Source organism: Mytilus galloprovincialis, chromosome 6 (genome assembly GCF_965363235.1).
Source record: "Mytilus galloprovincialis chromosome 6, xbMytGall1.hap1.1, whole genome shotgun sequence".
NCBI classification, from domain to species: Eukaryota; Metazoa; Mollusca; class Bivalvia; order Mytilida; family Mytilidae; genus Mytilus; species Mytilus galloprovincialis.
In genome coordinates this window covers 102785712-102799540 of record NC_134843.1, presented here as the reverse complement: position 1 = coordinate 102799540, position 13829 = coordinate 102785712, and the positions used below count along the sequence as shown (strand labels likewise).

Genomic DNA, 13829 nt, shown 5'->3' with positions numbered 1-13829 from the left:
CAAGAACATGTTAGTTAGACTTAGAAACAGCTGCTAGAACAAGAACAGACTTAGAAAGAGTGCTTGAACAGGAACATGTTAGTTAGACTTAGTAACAGCTGCTAGAACAAGAACAGACTTAGAAAGAGCTGCTAGAACAAGAACATGTAAGTTACACATGTTACAGTTAGAAAGAGCTGCTTGAACAAGAACATCTTAGTTAGACTTAGAAAGAGATGTTAGAACAAGAACAGACTTAGGAAGAGCTGCTAGAACAAGAACATGTAAGTTATAGTTAGAAAGAGCTGCTTGAACAAGAACATGTTAGTTAGACTTAGAAACAGCTGCTAGAACAAGAACAGACTTAGAAAGAGTGCTTGAACAGGAACATGTTAGTTAGACTTAGTAACAGCTGCTAGAACAAGAACAGACTTAGAAAGAGCTGCTAGAACAAGAACATGTAAGTTACACATGTTACAGTTAGAAAGAGCTGCTAGAACAAGAACATGTTAGTTAGACTTAGAAACAGCTGCTAGAACAAGAACATGTAAGTTAGACTTAGAAACAGCTGCTAGAACAAGAACATGTAAGTTAGACATAGAAAGAGATGCTACAACAAGAACATGTAAGTTACACATGTTACAGTTAGAAAGAGCTGCTAAAACAAGAACATGTTAGTTAGACTTAGAAACATCTGCTTAAACAAGAACAAACTTAGAAAGAGCTGCTAGAACAAGAACATGTAAGTTAGAGTTAGAAAGAGCTACTAGAATAGGAACATGTTACTTAGAGTTAGAAAGAGCTGCTAGAATAAACATTAAATATTCACAAATACATATACAAGTTTTCCTTAAACGATGAAAGTTGTTACCCACAAAAATAAATGACTCCATAATATTTACGTTGGTTGGATATTACAGGTTAACTTTATAAGATTATTAAGGTAGAATCACTATTATTTTATACTTCAGTAAACGTCCCATTAGAAGAAGTGAAGAAAATCTACACACAGGAAATGCAAAGATTTCACTGGAAGTCCTTAGCAGAACATTATGGGATATATAGAGACTTATTTGACAATGCTATGTTTTATCAGTGTGTCAATATGGACATAAGTTACGATTTTGATGAGGAACATGTATCTAAAGTTCACATTGGAAACAGACTCAAACCATCTGAGGTAGGTCTTCATGCTTATATCCTGAAGCCAGACAAAGTGATCCTACATCATGTACATACTTAAATCCTGAAGCCAGGCGAAGTGATCATACATTCTGAGTTACATTATACAATTCTTGAGTTATTTTACTTTATAATTTGCAGTATTTTCATATGTTACTTTATAATTGGAAAAAATTGCAGAATTTGCAGTATCAACAGTGTAACTTGCAATTGACTTCGCCTGAACCACATTTTATGACACTTATAGATACACAATGCTTACCACCGAACCTAGATCAAGTTTGAATTTAGGTGCTGTGGCGACACTTTCACCATCTTTGAGTTAAGTTTCTTTAAAAACGTAAAAATTGTGAACTGGCTGTTTCTGCACTCTTTCTTTTCAAACTTCCCAAATCCAATACCACTGGATGGTCAAGCCTAAACATAAAAGGTTTTCAGGAATTTTTCAGTATCCTTTGCAATATTTTAACTTCTATTCCTAATCTTGACACTGATTTATAGACATGATCTGTAACAAGTTTGTATAATAGTGTGACCTCTGCATCATATTATGAAACAAAGACATTTTTGGAAACTAATGATTTAACTGTTCCGTATTAATATGCAATTTTAATTCAAAATTCAATATTAACTGATAAAAATGATATCAAAAGTAAATGGTTCAAATTAAATTCCTGGTTTCTTTTCTTAACATTGCACAACATATACTATGCTCAGTTTTTTGTCGAGCCTGTGACTTTTGTCACAGAAAGCTCGACATAGGAGTAGTGATCCGGTGGCTGCGGCGGTGTTAGCTAACTTCTTAAAAGCTTTGTATTTTAGAAGGTGGAAGAGCTGGATGCTTCATACTTTGTATATGGATGCCTCATGTTACGACGTTTCCATCAGTCACATGTCCAATATCCTTGACCTCATTTTCATGGTTCAGTGACTACTTGAAAAAAAAGTTAAGATTTTTTGTAATGATGAATTCTCTCTAATTATAAGTCATAGGATAACTATATTTGGTATGCGCGTACCTTGCAAGGTCCTCATGTCTGTCAGACAATTTTCACTTGACCTCGACCTCATTTAATGGATCAGTGAACAATGTTAAGTTTTGGTGGTCAAGTCCATATCTCAGATACTATAAGCAATAGTCTTGTATATTTGGTGTATGGAAGGACTGTAAGGTGTACATGTCCAACTGGCAGGTGTCATCTGACCTTGACCTCATTTTCGTGGTTCAGTGGTCAGACTTGGGGTCAATTACATTGAAATGTAATTAATTAAATTACAATTACTTTACTAAAGTAATTAATTAAGTTACATGTCATCATGATATATTTTAACAATATTATACATGTATATGTAATTCATGTGTAAAATATTCATGTAAGCATATAGTTTAAGCATTGCATTTGATAATTATTAGTTATTTTAATGTTTTGTCATTTAGTCTGAAACTGTCTGGGCCGAACACTTTGACAGCAATTGTAAATAGTCTTTCGACAGGAGCTAATGTGGTGGATATTGCTTGATCAGGACATGGAAGTTCCATGATTAGAAGATCATCATATTGATAGGAGAGGGAATTTGTTCCTATTAACTTGCCAATACATCAAGGGGTGTTTTGACATCTCAGAAATGAACTCATTTAAATTAAACATAATATAAATAAAGAAATTATAAATGAATTAAAAAAAATGTTTCATTTTTAAAATATTAAAAAGTGTGCTTGTCACAATATTGAAAATATTTTTAGTACTAACAATGTACATAATGTATATAATGTCTAAATATCAGTAATATTTTGCTAATTAGATAAAATTCATGTAATAGTGGCATTGCCCCATGACATTTTAATCTGTTTAATTGCTGTTTGTTTTTACAGCTGTTAATTTTTATTTCTATAATCCTTTTGTGTATAATAATTTTACAAAATGATTGTATGCAGTGATTTTGAATACTAAATGAACTATCTAAGAAAGATTTTTCAGTGACACATTTTTTTGTTTTTGTTTAACAAGGTGATTAATTACTTATCAACACTGATATATGATTCTCACATTTTTTTTTAAATTATAAGACTATTCAAAAAAAATCTGTAGGTCAAATAAATGATTTAAAATTTCAGAATAAATTACAGACTTCATATATTAAAAAAGTATGTGATATCAATATTTGTAAAATAAATATGATTTTACAATTTATATTATTAAACACAAATCCTTATCTTTAACACCATAAAAGTACATGTAATTCAAATGTAATTCAAAAGTAATTGAGCATTACATGTTTTTTTCAATGTAATTAATTAAATTACCATTTCATGTAATTAAAAAAATACTCAATTACACATTACATTCAATTACACAGAAAATTGTAATGCATTACACTTAATTACCATTACATTTTCAATTACCCAATTCCTGTCAGTGGTTATAGTTAAGTTTTTGTGTTTTGGTCTGTTTTTCTTATACTCACTGGGGTAAAGCTGATGACCGTAACTGCATTCACGGTCATCCCAAGATGTCGGATGAAAAATTAGGTCAGTTTCTGTATTGTCTGTTAAAGTGTTTCTATATCATTTTCTTTACAAATAATACATTGAAACGATGTAAATTTATAAAAGAATCACTCGAAAATCACTAATTACTTCCGAGAAATGTGCATGAAACGGGAAATTCGATTTGAAAAAATCGTTAAGATGACCGTAAATCATAATCAAAATATTTTCAAGATGACCGTAACATAAAACAAGGATGACCGTGATTGGTAAAAAGATGACCGTAACTTGTAAAGGATGACCATAATTTGTAAAGACTGACTGTAATTTATATAGGACGACTGTAACTTTTATAGGATGACCATCAATTCTAAGAAATATCCGTATTGTATTCAAAGCTTTTTTGTTGAGTTTGTCGATCTCAATAGGGGCTCGGTTAGCGGATATAAATATGTTTCATAAATTTCTTTTTTAAAAACTATAATATAATTGGCCATATTTAGGATTTATAACAATGATAGTAAATTGCATATTTCTCGTAAACAATGAAATATTTATTGATATCGACGTTAAAATTTTAACACAAATTTACAGCGATACGACGAAAATTTGAAGAAACATGAATGTGTCCCTAGTACACGGATGCCTCATCTACACTATCATTTTCTATGTTTAGTGGACTATGAAAATGGGATAAAACTGTGATTTGGCATTAGAATTAAAAAGATCATTCCATAGGGAAAATGTGTACTAAGTTTCAATTTTATTTAACTTGAAGCTGGACAAAAGGACAAACAAACAGACGAACGGACGAACGTACGCACAGACCAGAAAAACATAATGCCAATAAATGGAGCATTAAAAACATTAATAATACATACGAATATTTGGTAATCGAGCCCATGTGTATGGGTCCAGAGGAAGCAGATTAAAATCTTAATTTGTCTTGATATATGCAGTCGGAAACACTTTTGAAATAGAACAAAAGAATCGAAGCTCTGTGTTTATCGAGAAAGCGATAAAAGTTAACTGTAATGTTTGATATAGTAACAAAATTTTAAAAAATTAATAGAAACAAATATAACGACAATTTTCTTATTTTAAAAACACCATTTGCATAAGTTTTCAATGTATCTATTACATAGTAATGCAAAACAATAAGATATCAAGTCGACGACATGGTTCTTATCGGGGCCTTTTATAGCTGACTATGCGGTATGGGCTTTGCTCATTGTTGAAGGCCTTATGGTTACCTATAGTTGTTAATGTTTGTGTCATTTTGGTCTTTTCTGGATAGCTGTCTCATTGGCAATAATACCACATCTTCTTTTTTATATATAGTATCTATAAGTTGGATGTAGAAAATGCATAACCTCCAATTTTTTTTATAACGGACGGAGAACATATCAATCTTTTAGTTCAGAAATTTTCGTGTCTGCCCTTCCATTATGTGAATCAAGAAAAAAAATCCCCAAAACAGGTAACGATTGTATCGAAAAGAGAAAAATCGAGTGCACCTTTTTATGTTAGGGCATGTTTGGGGTGTATATTTTGTCTTTAAAACGTACAAAGCAAGAGTATTTTATATAGCATCTCGCTTCAGATTCTATCATTATTATATATCAAAGCTACAGGTTGACTTTATAACGTAAAAAAAATGACAGTACGAAAAGATGAAATATATGGGTCAATTGAGATACCTATCTAATGAATCACAAAAACAGAGTAGGTGTGTTCGAATAGCTATTTTTTTTCTAAAAGTACTTGACGACAGTCTTTTAATTTGGATGATGAAAATGTGTGTGTGATAACTAGGGTCTATAATCTTCAACCACTGAAAATGTTTAGTCTGCCCTTCCACGAAATATTTAATTAGAATTTTTTTAAATGCTTAAGAATTTTCAAAAATTCCATCTGACATCCAAACAGACAATATTTTTAAGTTGAATCAATGCAGACAAGATCATTAACTAATGCTCATTAGCTAGTAGATACATTTGTATTTTAAAATATAACTGACATATAACGATCGATCGTAATGGTGCTATGTGGATAAATTTATCAGTTTTCAAGAGCAAAATTGGCAAAGCGTCATCCCTACAATGGCTTCCATTTCTACGACTGTGAGCATGAACTGGCGTAATGGGGAGATAATTTTGAAGAAGTAGAATCCTGACTGTATGAATAACATTTCTGTATATATACAAATTGACAACGTTCCGCCTTGTGATACGTTTTTCGTACAATACTATTTTAAGAATCTACTTTGCTGGAGCTCACCTTCACTAGTTTATTCGAATGATATTTTCAAAATATTTCTGTTATTTTATTTGCACGACAAAATGAAAGACGATATAATATCAATGGGTGTACATGCAATTTTTTGGCATTTTTAAAAATGTGTGTTTATTATATGTCATTAAAAGGAATCCCAGAAACAAAACAAAAATCTTTTGTCGAGCAGTTGAAGGCTGTGCACCGCATGTCTTTTGGCAAATTCATTTTAAAAATTGAACCCTCTACTGTAAAAAAGATACATATGGTAATCTTTGCATTTGACGCACGTCTTATTTTCTTCTACCTATAGGATAAAACTTTCATATTAATATGTGTATACCAACACGATTAATCATTTGATACAAAAAGATAGTTATATAAATACGGATATTTCTTAGAATTGAGGGTCATCCTTTAAAAGTTACGGTCATCATTTACAAATTACGGTCATCATTTACAAATTACGGTCATCTTAAAAGCAGTTACGGTCAGCCTTGTTATGAATCGCTGATTTTGTTACGGTCATCTCGATTGTGATTTACGGTCATCTTGGCGATTTTTTCAAATCGAATTTCCCGTTTCATGCACATTTCTCAGAAGTAATTAGTGATTTCCGAGTGATTCTTTTATAAATTTACATCGTTTCAATGTATGATTTGTAAAGAAAATGATATAGAAACACGTTAACAGACAATACAGAAACTGACCTAATTTTTCATCCGACAGTTACGGTCATCAGCTTTACCCCAGTGATACTGTATGCAATAGGTCTACTATATTTGATGTATGGAATGATTGTAAGGTGAACATGTCTAGCTGGTAGGTGTCATCTGATCTTGACCTCATTTTCATGGTTCAGTGGTCAAAGTTAAGTTTTTAAGTTTTGGTCTTTTTTTTCAAATACTATATGCAATATGTCAACTATATTTAGTGTATGGAAATATTTTATGATCTACATGTATATGTCAGTCTCGCAGGCTTAATATGATCTTGACCTCATTTCCACGGTTCATTGCTCAGTGTTAAGTTTTTATACGACCGCAAAAATTTTAATTTTTCGTCGTATATTGCTATCACGTTGGCGTCGTCCTCTTGCGTCGTCGTCCGAATACTTTTAGTTTTCGCACTCTAACTTTAGTAAAAGTGAATAGAAATCAATGAAATTTTAACACAAGGTTTATGACCACACAAGGAAGGTTGGGATTGATTTTGGGAGTTTTGGTCCCAACATTTTAGGAATTAGGGGCCAAAAAGGGCCTAAATAAGCATTTTCTTGGTTTTCGCACTATAACTTTAGTTTAAGCGAATAGAAATCTATGAAATTTTGACACAAGGTTTATGACCACAAAAGGAAGGTTGGGATTGATTTTGGGAGTTTTGGTTCCTACAGTTTAGGAATTAGGGGCCAAAAAAGGGCCCAAATAAGCATTATTCTTGGTTTTCGCACAATAACTTTAGTATAAGTAAATAAAAATCTATGAAATTTAAACACAAGGTTTATGACCATAAAGGGAAGGTTGGGTTTGATTTTGGGAGTTTTGGTCCCAACAGTTTAGGAATAAGGGGCCCAAAGGGTCCAAAATTGAACTTTGTTTGATTTCATCAAAAATTGAATAATTGGGGTTCTTTGATATGCCGAATCTAACTGTGTATGTAGATTCTTAATTTTTGGTCCCGTTTTCAAATTGGTCTACATTAAGGTCCAAAGGGTCCAAAATTAAACTTAGTTTGATTTTAACAAAAATTGAATCCTTGGAGTTCTTTGATATGCTGAATCTAAAAATGTACTCAGATTTTTTATTATTGGCCCAGTTTTCAAGTTGGTCCAAATTGGGGTCCAAAATTAAACTTTGTTTGATTTCATCAAAAATTGAATAATTGGGGTTCTTTGATATGCCAAATCTATCTGTGTATGTAGATTCTTAATTTTTGGTCCCGTTATCAAATTGGTCTACATTAAAGTCCAAAGGGTCCAAAATTAAACTAAGTTTGATTTTAACAAAAATTGAATTCTTGGGCTTTTTTGATATGCTGAATCTAAACATGTACTTAGATTTTTGATTGTGGGCCCAGTTTTCAAGTTGGTTCAAATCAGGATCCAAAATTATTATATTAAGTTTTGTGCAATAGCAAGGAATTTTCAATTGCACAGTATTCATCAATAGCAAGAAATCTTCAATTGCACAGTATTGTGCAATAGCAAGAAATTTTCAATTGCACAGTATTGCGCAATAGCAAGAAATCTTCAATTGCACAGTATTGTGCAATAGCAAATATTTTCAATTACTCAGTATTGCGCAATAGCAAGAAATATCTTAATTGCAATTTCAATTGGAGTTATCTTTCTTTGTCCAGAATAGTAGTTGAATCAACTTAAATCTTTGTTTTATACAATACAGAAATATAATTAATATTTCAATTGGAGTTATCTTTCTTTGTCCAGAATAGTAGTTGAATCAACTTAAATCATTGTTTTTGTCGAGCCTGCAACTTTTGTTGCAGAAAGCTCAACATAGGGATAGTGATCCAGCGGCGGCGGCGGCGTTAGCTAACTTCTTAAAAGCTTTATATTTTAGAAGGTGGAAGACCTGGATGCTTCATACTTTGTATATAGATGCCTCATGTTACGAAGTTTCCGTCAGTCACATGTCCAATGTCCTTGACCTCATTTTCATGGTTCAGTGACCACTTAAAAAGTTCAAATTTTTTGTAATGTTGAATTCTCTCTTATTATAAGTAATAGGATAACTATATTTGATATGTGCGTACCTTGCAAGGTCCTAATGTCTGTCAGACAGTTTTCACTTGACCTCGACCTCATTTCATGGATCAGTGAACAAGGTTAAGTTTTGGTGGTCAAGTCCATATCTCAGATACTATAAGCAATAGGGCTAGTATATTCGGTGTATGGAAGGACTGTAAGGTGTACATGTCCAACTGGCAGGTGTCATCTGACCTTGACCTCATTTTCATGGTTCAGTGGTTATAGTTAAGTTTTTGTGTTTTGGTCTGTTGTTCTCATACTATATGCAATAGGTCTACTATATTTGTTGTATGGAATGATTGTAAGGTGTACATGTCTAGCGGGCAGATGTCATGTGACCTTGACCTCATTTTCATGGTTCAGTGGTCAAAATTAAGTTTTTGAGTTTTGGTCTTTTTATCTAATACTATATGCCATAGGTCAACTATATTTGGTGTATGGAAATATTTAATGATCTTTATGTCAGTCGCGCAGGTTTTATTTGACTGTGACCTCATTTTCACGGTTCATTGCACAGTGGTAAGTTTTTGTGTTTTGGTCTATTTTTCTTAAACTATAAGTAATAGGTCAACTATATATGTTGTATAGAAGCATTGTTAGCTGTACATGTCTGCCTGGCATGGTTCATCTGACCTTGACCTCATTTTCAAGGTTCATTGGTCTTTGTTTAGTTATCTTGGTTAATGTTAAGTTTATGGTACAGTTGTTATAAAGCTTAGCTTTTTACTTAGGACTATCAACATAATATCAATGATTAGTATAGAAGGCGAGACATTTCAGCGTGTGCACTCTTGTATACAATATACAATGTATATTCACTTTTTCTACCAACTGATAAATTGAAACAATCTTTACCATTCAGTGATAACAAGCACTTTATTTTACATTTTAATATTTTATGATGTATTTAAATGAGTAGTTATTGTTGCAAACTCCATTAGAAATTTGAATTGAGATCAGTTTTGGAAAAAGGGAAAGGGGGATGTGAAAACAAATGGGGGTGGGGGGTTAAATTTTTCTCATTTCAGATTTCATAAATAAAAAGAAAATTTCTTCCATTATTTTTTTGAGAGGATTAATATTCAACAGCATAGTGAATTGCTCAAAGGCAAAAAAAATATTTTAAGTTCATTAGACCACATTCATTCTGTGTCAGAAACCTATGCTGTGTCAACTATTTAATCACAATCCAAATTTAGAGCTGAATCCAGCTTGAATGTTGTGTCCATACTTGCCCCAACCGTTCAGGGTTCAACCTCTGTGGTCGTATAAAGCTGCGACCTGCGGAGCATCTGGTTTGTTATCTTGAATATTATTATAGATAGAGATAAACTGTAAACAGCAATAATTTACAGCAAAGTAAGACCTAAAAATAAGTCAACATGACCAAAATGGTCAATTGACCCCCTAAGGAGTTATTGCCCTTTATAGTCAATTTTTAACAATTTTCATAAAATTTGTAAATTTTTCCACTGAAACTACTTGGCCAATCATTATAGATAGAGATAATTGTAAGCAGGAAGAATGTTTAGTAAAGTAAGATCTACAAACACATCACCATCACCAAAACACAATTTTGTCATGTCCTTGAATTTGAAAGGACTGGTGTTACAGTACAACATAAGAACAAACGAGAACAATCAGTTGAAAAAGACTTTTAACACATCAGATTCAGACAGTTTATTGATAAACATTTCTATATTTATACCAATTACTTAGTTTATTATAATTTCTTTAATTAACAGGTAAAATCCAAACCTTACATTGAATATACAGCTGACCCCGACACCTGGTGGACAATTGCTATGACAGCGCCAGACAGTCATTTACAGGATAACAACATGGAGTATTTACACTGGCTCATGTAAGGCAGATAAATGTATTCCTATGTTATTGTCGAGCCTTCGACTTTAGTCGAAAAAGCGAGACTAAGCGATCCTACATTGCGCCGTCTTCGGCGGCGTCCACAAATATTCACTCTGTGATTAAAGTTTTTGAAATTTTAATTACTTTCTTAAACTATACTGAATTTCTACCAAACTTGGAGAGAAGCTTGTTTATGATCATAAGAAAGTATCCAGAAGTAAATTTTGTAAAAATAAAATTCCATTTTTTCCGTATTTTACTTATAAATGGACTTAGTTTTTCTGCAAGGAAACATTACATTCACTCTGTGGTTGAAGTTTTTAAAATTTTAATAACTTTCATAAACTATCCTTGATTTGTACCAAACTTGGACAGAAGCTTGTTTATGATCATAAGATAGTATCAAGAAGAAAATTTTGTAAAAATAAATTTCCACTTTTCCGTATTTTACTTATAAATGGACTTAGTTTTTTCTGCGAGGAAACATTACATTCACTCTGTGGTTTAAGTTTTTTAAATTTTTATAATGTTCTTAAACTATCCTGGATTTCTACCAAACTTAGACAAAAGCTTGTTTCTGATCATAAGATATTATTCAGAAATAAATTTTGTAAAAAAAAAAAAATATCACTTTTTCCGTATTTTACTTATAAATGGACTTAGTTTTTCTTCCAGTTAACATTACATACAGTCTGCAGTTAAAGTTTATAAAACATTTATTAGATTCATAAACTATCCTGGATTTTTTACCAAACTTGGAAGCTTCTTTCAATCAAAAGACTGTATCGTGAAGGAAATTTTTATTGATGTTTTTCCTCATTTTTGTTGAGTCTGCGATTAACAGCAAACATAGGCAGGAAACTGGGTTCCGTGAAACCCTTACGAATTTTATTTACACAGGCTCATGTACAATGATGTAAGGCGGATAAATGTATTCCTATGTTATATTAACACTGGCTCGTGTAAGACAGATACTTGCATTCTTATGGTATATTTACACAGGCTCATGTAAGGCAGATACATGTATTCCTATGTTATATTTACACTGGCTCATGTAAGGCAGATAAATGTTATCCTATGTTATATTTACACTGGCTCATGTAAGGTAGATAAATGTATTCTAATGTTATATTTACATGGGCTCATGTATGGCAGATAAATGTATTCCTATGTTATATTTACACTGGCTCATGTAAGGCAGATAAATGTATTCCTATGTTATATTTACACTGGCTCATGTAAGGCAGATAAATGTATTCCTATGTTATATTTACACGGGCTCATGTAAGGCAGATAAATGTATTCCTATGTTATATTTACACTGGCTCATGTAAGGCAGATAAATGTATTCCTATGTTATATTTACACGGGCTCATGTAAGGCTGATAAATGTTATCCTATGTTATATTTACACTGGCTCATGTAAGGCAGATAAATGTATTCCTATGTTATATTTACACTGGCTCATGTAAGGTAGATAAATGTATTCCTATGTTATATTAACACTGGCTCATGTAAGGCAGATAAATGTTATCCTATGTTATATTTACACTGGCTCATGTAAGGCAGATAAATGTATTCCTATGTTATATTTACACTGGCTCATGTAAGGCAGATACATGTATTCCTATGTTATATTTACACTGGCTCATGTAAGACAGATAAATGTATTCCTATGTTATATTTACACTGGCTCATGTAAGGCAGATGAATGTTATCCTATGTTATATTTACACTGGCTCATGTAAGGCAGATAAATGCATTCTATGATATATTAACACTGGCTCATGTAAGGCAGATAAATGTATTCCTATGTTATATTTACACTGGCTCATGTAAGGCAGATAAATGTTATCCTATGTTATATTTACACTGGCTCATGTAAGGCAGATAAATATATTCTAATGTTATATTTACACTGGCTCATGTAAGGTAGATAAATGTATTCTAATGTTATATTAACACTGGCTCATGTTAGGCAGATAAATATATTCTAATGTTATATTTACACTGGCTCATGTAAGGCAGATAAATGTATTCCTATGTTATATTCACAATGGCTCATGTAAGGCTGATACATGTATTCCTATGTTATATTTACACTGGCTCATGTAAGACAGATAAATGTATTCCTATGTTATATTAACACTGGCTCATGTAAGGCAGATAAATGTATTCCTATGTTATATTTACACTGGCTCATGTAAGGCAGATAAATGTATTCCTATGTTATATTTACACTGGCTCATGTAAGGCAGATAAATGTTATCCTATGTTATATTTACACTGGCTCATGTAAGGCAGATGAATGTATTCTAATGTTATATTTACACGGGCTCGTGTAAGGCAGATAAATGTATTCCTATGGTATATTTACACTGGATCATGTAAGGCAGATAAATGTATTCATATGTTATATTTACACTGGCTCATGTAAGGCAGATAAATGTTATCCTATGTTATATTTACACTGGCTCATGTAAGGCAGATGAATGTATTCTAATGTTATATTTACACGGGCTCATGTAAGGCAGATAAATGTATTCCTATGTTATATTTACACTGGCTCATGTAAGGCAGATAAATCAGGGGCGTAGCTGCTGTTAGGCACTTTAGGCACGTGCCTACACATAATTTTTTCACAAATATTTTTTTTTTATTTAAAAAAAAATTAATAAACAACGTTATATGTAGATGAACTCCAGTGAAGTTGTCACAACTCTAACTATAGAATGTCATGTGTACACTAGTCTCTCGTCCTTAGTGAATGGAATATTGGATAGAATTGAATGTTTTTTTTATGTGTGTACCTTATATAGAAACTATAAACTAGAACTTTGGTTCAGATCATTTCAATTTTATCAACAAAAACTTGAATGAACCTCAACTTAGACACATGAATTTTTAATTAGTTGTTGTTAGTTTTCAACTAGCTTTCCACTTTGTCTTCACCCGACTTGCCAATGTTGGTCGTCCGTTTGGCTGTGCAGGATGTATAAATACGTAGTCACGTCTGGTCAGAATGGGGACATTTAATCTTATGCCTAGTTGTAGAGAGAATGCCACTCTTTGAGGAGTTCTTAGTTGGTCTACTGAAAGGCAAAAGTTTCTGCTCCTATCCAATAATCCCTCATTTTCCAATGCATGGCATTTTCAAATTTCCAGACCTTCGTCCTGTACAACACCTATTACAGGACTAAGCTCCCTGTTGTGTTTATTGTAAATAATCAATTTTTTTTTTTTTTTTGTTCTAAACTTGCATAAATATTTTAC

At 32.2% G+C, this 13829-nt stretch overlaps 1 protein-coding gene across 2 annotated transcripts in view; it reads left to right on the top strand.

Moving 5' to 3' along the window:
• The window catches only part of LOC143080996 (large ribosomal subunit protein mL38-like), a 36056-nt gene that overhangs the window by 9761 nt on the left and 12466 nt on the right, over positions 1 to 13829 (top strand). For both annotated transcript variants that reach the window (XM_076257228.1, XM_076257229.1), the window contains exons 3-4: positions 951 to 1159; positions 10436 to 10554. In XM_076257228.1, the coding sequence (XP_076113343.1) occupies positions 951 to 1159; positions 10436 to 10554 (328 nt within the window). The remainder of the gene's footprint in view (positions 1 to 950; positions 1160 to 10435; positions 10555 to 13829) is intronic.